The sequence below is a fragment of the Callithrix jacchus genome, chromosome 8 (genome assembly GCF_049354715.1).
Source record: "Callithrix jacchus isolate 240 chromosome 8, calJac240_pri, whole genome shotgun sequence".
Taxonomy (NCBI): Eukaryota; Metazoa; Chordata; class Mammalia; order Primates; family Cebidae; genus Callithrix; species Callithrix jacchus.
Genome location: NC_133509.1, coordinates 54,332,419 through 54,342,027, shown reverse-complemented (window position 1 = coordinate 54,342,027; position 9,609 = coordinate 54,332,419). Strand labels below are relative to the sequence as shown.

General features: G+C 37.1%; 1 protein-coding gene across 1 annotated transcript; it reads right to left on the bottom strand.

Annotated features, from left to right (window-relative positions):
• Window positions 1-3,023: 3,023 nt before the first annotated feature.
• LOC100896372 (olfactory receptor 4F4) lies at window positions 3,024-8,320 on the bottom strand. The gene has a single exon (XM_009005632.6). It carries the CDS (start codon window positions 8,274-8,276, stop codon window positions 7,359-7,361), a length of 918 nt encoding a protein of 305 aa, XP_009003880.3. The 5' UTR covers window positions 8,277-8,320; the 3' UTR covers window positions 3,024-7,358.
• Between the last annotated feature and the right edge of the window lie 1,289 nt (window positions 8,321-9,609).

Genomic DNA, 9,609 nt, shown 5'->3' with positions numbered 1-9,609 from the left:
AGTGAAGGATACAATACAGTGGCAGCAGGAAGGTAATTTGAATTCAAAAGACATATCAGGTACAGTTCTTTGTTCTCCCCCAGCTGGATCACACGGGATGCAATTTGTGTCCAGGTTTCAAACCACCATTTTTATGTGTGTAACATGCCCCGGATTCAGCAAGTTCAAAGCTGGCTTGTGCTGGGTTTCACTTATAATAAGTTGTCACATAGACACATTACAGTTTTAACTATTGCATTTCTCCTCTCCCTACACACCTGGCTCCACCATAACCAATTTATAATTCTAATTATTGTTGCTAAGTAATGCTAATAGGGTGGTAGATTTCTTCCCTGAAATAATTCACAGAACCATAATTACAGAATATCATTTATCTTACTTATTGTTTTAATAGGTTTTTGGGGAAGAGGTGGTGTTTTGTTACATGAATAAGTTCTCTAGTGGTGATTTCTGATATTTTGGTGTACTTGTCACCCGAGCAGTGTACACTACCTAATATGTAGTCTTTTATCCCTCACCCCCTCCCACTTTTTCCCCTAGTTCCCAAAGTTCATTGTGTCATTCTTTTGCCTTTGCATTCTCACAGCTTAGCTCCCACTTATTAGTGAGAACATACATGGTTTGGTTTTTTATTCCTGAGTTACCTGACTAAGAATAATGGTCTCCAGCTCCATTTAGATTTCTACAAATGCCATTATTTCATTCCTTCTTATAACAGAGTCGTATTTTATGGTATATATATATATATATAGCATTAATAAAATGTGATTATATATATATAATCACATTTTTTTATCCATTTGTTGATTGATGGGCATTTGGACTGTTTCCATATTTTTGCAATTGTAAATTATGCTGTTATTAACATGCATGCTCAAGGATCTTTTTCATATAATGTCTTCTTTTTCTCTGAGTAGATACCCAGTAGTCAGATTACTGGATCAAATGGTAGTTCTACTTTTCAGTTCTTTAATGAATCTTCATCCTGTTTTCCATGTGGTTACACTAGTTTACATTCCCACCAAAAGTGTAAACGTGTTCGCTTTTCACCACATTCACACCAATATCTTTTTTGATTTTTTTGATTATGGCCATTCTTGCAGGAGTAAGGTGGTATCATCGTGTGGTTTTGATTTGCATTTTCCTGATTGTTAGTGATATTGAGCATTTTAAATATACTTTTTGGATATCTGTATATTTTCTTTAGAGAATTGTCTATTCATGTTTTTAGCCCACTTTTTGATAGGATTGTTTGTTTCTTTCTTGTTGATTTCTTCAATTCTTTGTAGTTTCTGGATATTAGTCCTTTGTTGGATGCATAGTTTGTGTAGATTTTCTCCTATTCTGGATTGTCTGTTTATTCTGATTATTTCTTTTGCTATACAGAACCTTTTTAGTTTAATTAAATCCTATCTATTTATCTTTGTTTTGCTGCATTTGCTTTTGGATTCTTGATTGTGAAGTCTTTGGCTAAGCCAACGTCTAGAAGGGCTTTTCCAATGTTGTCATCTAGATTTTTATGGTTTGTGGTCTTAGGTTTAAGTCTATGATTCATCTTGAGTTGATTTCTGCGTAAGGTGAGAGATGAGGATTCAGTTTGTTGCTTTCTACATGTGGCTTGCGAATTATCCCAGCACCATTTGTTGAATAAGGTGTACTTTCCCCACTTTATATTTTGTCAAAGATTGATTTATCAAAGATTAGATGATTGTAAGTATTTGGCTTTATTTCTGGGTTCTCTGTTCTGTTCCATTGGTCTATATGACTATTTTTATGCCAGTACCATGCTCTTTTGATGACTGTAGCCTTATAGTATAGTTTGAAGTTGAGTAAAGTGATACCTCTAGATTTGTTCTTTTTGCTTAGTCTTGCTGTGGCTTTGCAGGCTCTTTTTTGGTTCCATGTAAATTTTAGGACTTTTTTTTTCTAGTTCTGTGAAGAATGATGATGGTATTTTGATGGGAATTATATTGAATTAGTATATTGCTTTTGACAGTATGGTCGTTTTCACACTATTGATTCTATCATCCGTGGTTAACAGCAGGGAGCATGGGTGGGACCCATGGGAGACAAACTGGCCTCTTCTTTGTGGTTGACTGCAGCTTGTTTGAGGTGTGGATAAGGCACTTAGAGTCTCTGCTCCTTTGTTAGTCAAAGGGTAGCAGGGGTAGTATTACTGCAAGGGCAGTGGCAGAGAGGCTTTTGGTTGACCCTGGGGGTTCCATCTCCAGGTGGAGCTGCTATTCAGCCTGTGGGGTAGGTCAGCTATACTGCTGGTATGAGGTTAGGGGTCTGCTTGTAGGGGATCAGCAGGTTTAGGGCTCACTGGGAGGAGAGACTGGTCTCCTTTCCATATAAAGACTGTGGCATGCTGTAAGTTCAGGTGTAGCCTTGAGTCTCTTTGTTTCTTTTCAAGATGAAGGAGAGGAGGAATAGAACTGCTGCTGTGACAGGGGCGGAAAGGCTGCCAGTTGCCTCTGGGAGCCTCTCCCTGGGGAAAGTCTGGGCCACTGCCAGTAGGTGAGCTCAGCTGTGGGTGGAGCAATTGATCTGCAGTCATGAGCTGGGGGACATGCCTGGTGATATGGGAGTTGCCAGGGGAGGGAGTAGGACTCCTCTTTGTATGGTGTCTGTGGCATGCTAAAGGTGCCACCATAGTGACTCAGGTCTTTGTTTCTTCCCCAGCCCAGTGGTTGTTAACGGTGGTACCACTGCAATTGCAGTGGTGGAGGAGTTGTGAGTTGATTCTGGTATTTCCTTATTGGAGAAATGCTGGGCTACTTATGATTGAAGTGGTCAGGTGGGGCAGTGTGGTTGTACAGGTATCCCAGGCTAGGCAGCCCTGCTCAGTCAGGAGAAGTGAGGACTGATAACTGCATAGAGAACAATGCCACCACTTTACCATGAAGTGGGTGAAATGTACTGAGGGTTCAGACCAACCCTGGGTCCCTGTGGACTCTCCAGAGCTTGGAGACAGCAAGGTCAAGGACTGCGAGATTCATTTTGTTATTAGATGATCTCTTTAATGCTGAGAGTGGAGTGTTGAAGTCTTTCACTGTCAGTGTCTGAACTGCAGACCCTGACCCAGCAACAGATAAACAAATTCACTCAGACACAAAATACAGTAAAGAGCAGTCTAGGGGTGCCCATGTCCACTCACAGACCTTCCTACGAAAGATAGCAGCCATGGCCCTGACCAGCTGGCACTCGGGATATTTATTCAACATAGATTTAATAACAGAGGTTCTGATTCAACACACTTATGGATAGCGATTAAAAACCAAGTGCCAAGGCCTAAAGCAAACATCATTTATGAGTGATAAATCTGGTTGCCCTCGCCCTGAGAATCCCATTTGGTCCATGAAAGATTAATGGTTAGTTTTAGGACCAAATGAGTAAGCAAGTAATTCAGATAAACTCCCCTACATTCCCTAGTTATTTGCCCTTCTTTATCAATTGAAGGTAAAAGGGATTCGGCTGCCTTCAGCAGAAACTTCTACTGAAACTGTGCAAACCTCTCGACCTTCCAAAGTTTGTGACCAATTATAATTTTACAATCTTTCCAACCATTTGCCTGATATCCCACATTCCCCGTTTTTGTTTTCTGCATCAGATGCTGCTGATTGAAGATTACAGATGTATGCAGCAGTAGTTTTGTCAGGTGAGGGGGTCATTGCTCTTATTCTGGCTTTGCATGCTAGAATTAGTAAATAAGACAATTATGAGTATAATTAGCAACATTCTTTTCTAGTCAAAGAGTGACCTATAGTGCTACATGGCATCTCAGCTCACTGTCTGCCATCAATGAGGAATTCCACTGGAGGTATGTTAATTCCTTTTAGCCAAGAAGTTGCATTGTTAGAAACTGGGAAGAAGGTGTTTGTCTAAGTAACAGGACAGAAAAAAAGGGCTGATTTAGAAGAGTAAATGGTATTCGTGTCTGAAGCAGGATTCATTCAGCCTTCTGCATTGTCTTCTTCAGCATCTCCAAGATGATGTCTGGGGCCTGTTTTGTCCATGGAAGCTGCATCATCCAGGATGCAGGTTTTGTAGGATCTTTCCTAAGCCAGCTTGAGTTTTTTCTTCTTTCTATCCTTCGATGGGGACACAGTCTCCAAGCTGGTGCTGGTGTACTGGAAGTTCTAGGGGTGGTGTCTGTGCTAAGAGACCTTTTATAATCTTTGTTAAAGAGGAGGTTAGTTTAGTTATTATTTTGTTTTGTTTTGTTTTGTTTTTTCAGATGGAGTCTTGCTCTGTTGCCTTGACTGGAGTGCAGAGGCATGATCTGAGCTCACTGAGACCTCTGACTCCCAGGTTCAAGTGATCCTCCTGCCTCAGCCTCTCAAGTAGCTTGAAATGCAAGTGTGCACCACCATGCCTGGCTAATTTTTGTATTTGTGGAGATCCAGCCTCCACAAATGCACTCCCAAAGTGCTGGATTCGGGCATGAGCTACTGCGCCTGGCCTTTTTTTCATTCTTTACTATTAAAAACAATGCTTCATTGAATAGACTTGTACATTAATTATTTTATATTTTTGTCAATATATCTTTAGGATAGAAGTAGGTCTGCTAGACCAAAAGTCAGTAACATGTTAAATTGTTTTAGATATTGAAAAAAGGTTGTACCATTTTATATTCTCACCAACAGTGCTTAAGAGTGCTTCTCTCTCTACAGCTTCACCAACAGGTTGTATTATCAAATACTGAGGTCAGATATTTGATATTTTACAGGTGAGAACTGATATTTAAACATGATTTTTCTTTGCATGTATCTTAATCTGAGAGACTTGAACATTTTTTCATATATTTAAAGATTGTTTAACAGATGCTGGTGAGACTACAGGGAATGGGGAACACTTCTACACTGCTGGTGGGAATATAACTTAGTCCAGCCACTGTTGAAAGCAGTACGGAGATTTTTCAAAGAACTAAGAGTTGAACTACCACTCAACCCAGCAATTCCATTACTGCATATATACCCAAAAGAAAATAAGAGTTTTGTTTTCTTTTCTTTTCTTTTCTTTTACCAAAAAGACACATGCACTCATGTGATCTTCACAATGCTATTCACAATCGCAAATACATGGAATTCACCTACCTGGGAGCCCATCAACTTTGGGCTGGATAAAAAAAAATATGTGGTACATATACACCACAAAATATGTGCAGCCAGTAAGAAGAAAATCATAACCTTTGCAGAAGCATGAATGCAGCTGGAGGCCATTATCCCAAGTGAATTAACACTGAAACAGAAAACCAAATACTGCATTTTCTCACCTAAAAGGGGGAGCTAAACACCAAGTACACATGGACATAAAGATGAGAACAATAGACACCATAGACTACCAGATGGAGGAAGAGGGGAAAAAGCTAAAAAACTACCTTTTGGCTATTATGCTTGCTACCTGGGAGGTGGAATCATTTGTACTCTAAACCTTAGTATTATGCAATATATCTTTGTCTCAAACCTGCACATGTATTTTCTGAACCTATAATAAAATTTGAAAAAAGAAAAAAACCTGAACATGGTTACTGTAGGCCAGAAGCTAAGGTGTGCTATAACTGAATGGCTTATCAATTAGGAACAGATGTAAAAGTAACAATCTCTTTGTTTTATTTCTAAGACCAAGACTAATTCAGATAAGCATTTTGCAAATATTTTATATAATTTGTTCTAATTATATTTTCCCTTTCACTACTGTTAATTTAAATAGAGATTTAAAAAACTATCAGATGGGAAGTGTCAAATCATTCATTTCTTTCTCTCTCTCTTTCTCTCTCGCTCTTGCTCTCACTATATAGCTTTCATAAAGCTTATGAAAGTGAGTAATAGTGAGAGCGAGAGCAAGAGAGAGAGAGAAGGAAATTAATGGTGATTTGACACTTCCCACTATTACTTAGCTTTCATAAGCTTTATGAAAGCTATGTAGTGAGAGAGAGAGAGAGAGAGAGAGAAAGAGAGACAGGTTATATATATTACTGTAACATACTTTGTTATATATGAGATATATATATTAGATGTTATATATATTACAGTAATGTACTTTGTTATATTAGATATCTATCTATATATAAGAGAGATGTTATATATATTACAGTAACATACTTTACTGTATAGATTCAAAACTTTTCTACCTGCTTGTTTCCCAGGGTAGGGGTGCACATGACTTCTGGTCAAATTTCAAGAGAAATTTTGAATATATTCGTTCCTCCCGTGCATTGTACACATTAGTGTACTTACTAGTTAAATGAATTATGAATAAGGAGTGAGTAAATTTTACAAATAAGAAATAAAAGTTTTTTCCTACAACTGTAAAAAATAGACTATTCATAGCAGCACTTTGTACAGTAGCAAAGACCTGGAACCAAACCTAATTCCCATCTACAATATACTGAAAAAGAAAATTTGGCACATGTACACCATGGAATGCTATGCAGCCATAAAAAATGATGAGTTTGTGTCCTTTGTAGGGACATGGATGAATCTGGAAACCATGCATAATTTGTATTACCACCTATTTATAAATGTAGAAATGAAAGTTTATGAAAGCTAAGTAATGTGTCCAAAATCATGATTAATAAGAGTCAGTAGAGTTGAACCCAGCTTTTTTTGTTGTTACTTTAAAATCTGTGTTTTTAAAAGTTAACCCTGGAAAAATGACATAGATGGATACTAGTAAGACACTTTGTGCCAACATGATGAGAGACTGGATTCCTCTAAACTCGTTCTGCTGCTTATGAGCAGTTTTCATATACCACAGATGTCAAGTGCCTAAAAGACACATTTTACATTGGCAAATTTGCTCTTCCTACTACGCCTGATAATGCCCTCATGAATTGGGGTTGTTATAGTGGTGGGAGGTGAAGTATAAACTCTTATAATGGGAGGCATTTTTTTCAAACCTCTTAAAAGTTGACATATATCTCCTTATCACTAAGCATATTTTTAAAAATTAAGCATGTGGCAGTTCTTTTTTATGTTTTTCACAAATGAGCCAAATAAAAATTTTAAAACGTTTATAAGCTAAGGCTATTTACTCTCCTTTGTTGTACTAAACTTAGGCTTATACAGGAAGGAACAGGTGTATACAAATTGTAATATGTTTGTGCCTTTCTTTTTTCTAAAAATTAGTAAAAAAATATTTGAAAGCATAATAACTTTACATGTGTATTCTAAAATATAACACTCAAGTTGTTGAAAGATAAATTGAGGCAATGTATGTGAAAGTTCCTAGGCTATTATTAAATTATTAAGTACTAATAGGGAATAGAAGGCACAGTTTTCATCAGCTTTACTAACTTACCAACTTCACTACATTTTATGTCATCTGAGATGAATCTCACAGTTATGTAAAATCTAAGACTTTATACTAGAATGTACATCCCATTTTCTCAGCCGTCTTATTGCAGTCTTCATGTCTTTGTTCCTCAGTGTGTATATAATTGGGTTCAAGAGAGGGGTGATCACAGAACAAAATACAGCAAGGAATTTATCTAATGACTTGTTGGGGAGTGGCCAGGCATAAATAAAGATACATGGTCCAAAGAACAAAAGAACTACTGTGATGTGAGCAGTCAAAGTGGACAGAGCCTTGGATGACATATCTGAAGGGCGGCGCTGGATGGTCATTAGGATGATAGTGTATGAGATGATCAGAAGAACAAAAGAACACACAGTGAGCACACCACTGTTAGCAATGACCATAATATCTAGCCTGTAGGTATCTGTACAGGCAAGTTTGATTATCCTAGGAAGGTCACAATAAAAACTATCGACCTCATTGGGACCACAGAAGGGTAAGTGCACTGCAAAGGCCAGCTGGCTCACTGAATGGAGAAAGCCAATTCCCCATGCAACAGCCACAATACCGACACATGTGTTGCCAGACATAATTGTGGTATAGTATAGAGGTTTGCATATTGCTACATATCTGTCAAAGGCCATGGCTATAAGGATCACCAACTCACTCCCACCAAAGAAGTGAACAAGAAATATCTGAACAAGGCAGCCTTTGAAAGAGATGACTTTGCACTCACTGAAAAAATCGGTAATCATCCTGGGGGCTGTGACAGAAGACAACGACAGATCAATGAGTGAAAGATTGGCTAGCAGGAAGTACATGGGAGAGTGAAGGTGGGAGTCAGAAACCACTGTTATGACAATAAGAAGGTTTCCAAACACGATTCCTCCATAGAATACAAAAAACAACACAAATAGGAAAATCTGGAGTTCCCGAGAATCAGAGAGACCCAGAAAAATGAATTCAGTCACCATGGAGTTATTTGTTTCACTTGTTGATTCATTCCAGGAAATAGATCCTTCAGTTACCTTGAAGAAGAAAATGAGAAGGAAGTCAGAATTATATATTCAGATTTAAAGCCTCATTTTGTATCATTCTGCTCACTCTTACACTGACTTCCTATAATTTATTACTTACAGGCTTTCAGAATTCAACAACCAAAGCTCATAATTTTTTTTTTTTGAGCTAGCTGAGATTTTATTTTGGACCAAAAAAAAAAAAGAAGTTGAATTGTCTTGCAGCTGGAGGCATGCATAATTTTATCTCACACTACTTCCCTGGCTATGCCTTATAATTCAGTGTGTCAGTCTTCTCAGTGTCTCCATTAATGTTAGGTTTATTACTAATATCAAATACTATTATTTATGTTTCTCTCTCTGCCAGATTAAGCCTGTGCCATAACTTTATGTTTATCTTTTTTTTTTGTTTGAACTATCAAACAGCTTATATTCTGTAGCACACATCTTAGGTTTTATGGTGAGATTAAAGTACTTAATAAGAAAAAAAATAGGCCAAAATGAAATGAAAGAGAAAAAATAGAAAAAATAATACCATAAATACAATACTTAAAAAATAATCGAATCAAAAAAAAAAAATAAGAGAGGATAAAAGAATAGGGAATTCAAAAGTGAAGTCAGAAACCATGAGGAAAATGCAGTAAAGTTTAAATGAGAGAAAGGGTAAAGGACTTCCATAGGAGATAAAATTGGTAAGAGGTTTTGGAATGCTTTCTAAAGAATTTCTGTTTTACTATAGAGACAGGAAAAAACTATTAAAGAATTTTGATGATTGTTTAATAAATTAACTCTGGACTAAATGTGAATTGGAATGGAGGGAGCTTGGAAATGAACCCAAATGATTATTTCACGCCTAACAATAGATAATAATTGCAGGTTGTGGTAGTGTGGGCAGGAAAGGGGTGAATGAAGACCTGTAAAATCCCAGCAAGCATCATATTAAGATAATTAAGATGTGAGCTTGTTGCTAGGAGGCCTGTGCTCAAAACCTGGTTTATCTACTATGTATCTGAATGCCTTAGACAAAATATGTAAGTGATTTGAGTCTTTTTACCACATCTGGAAAAGACAGGTGATAATAGTACAACTTTATAGAAGTTCTGTGAGGATTGGATATAACCAGGTATATAAATTTTCTATTAAATAGTAATGGTTAATACATAGTAGCCAGTATTAAGGTACTGATAACAAAATATTTTTCAGCAAGATGTGAAAAATAAAAATATGTTATTCCGGTGTCTTTATTCTAAGTGACTGGGGACATTGTGATCACTTTAACTCTGATAATAAT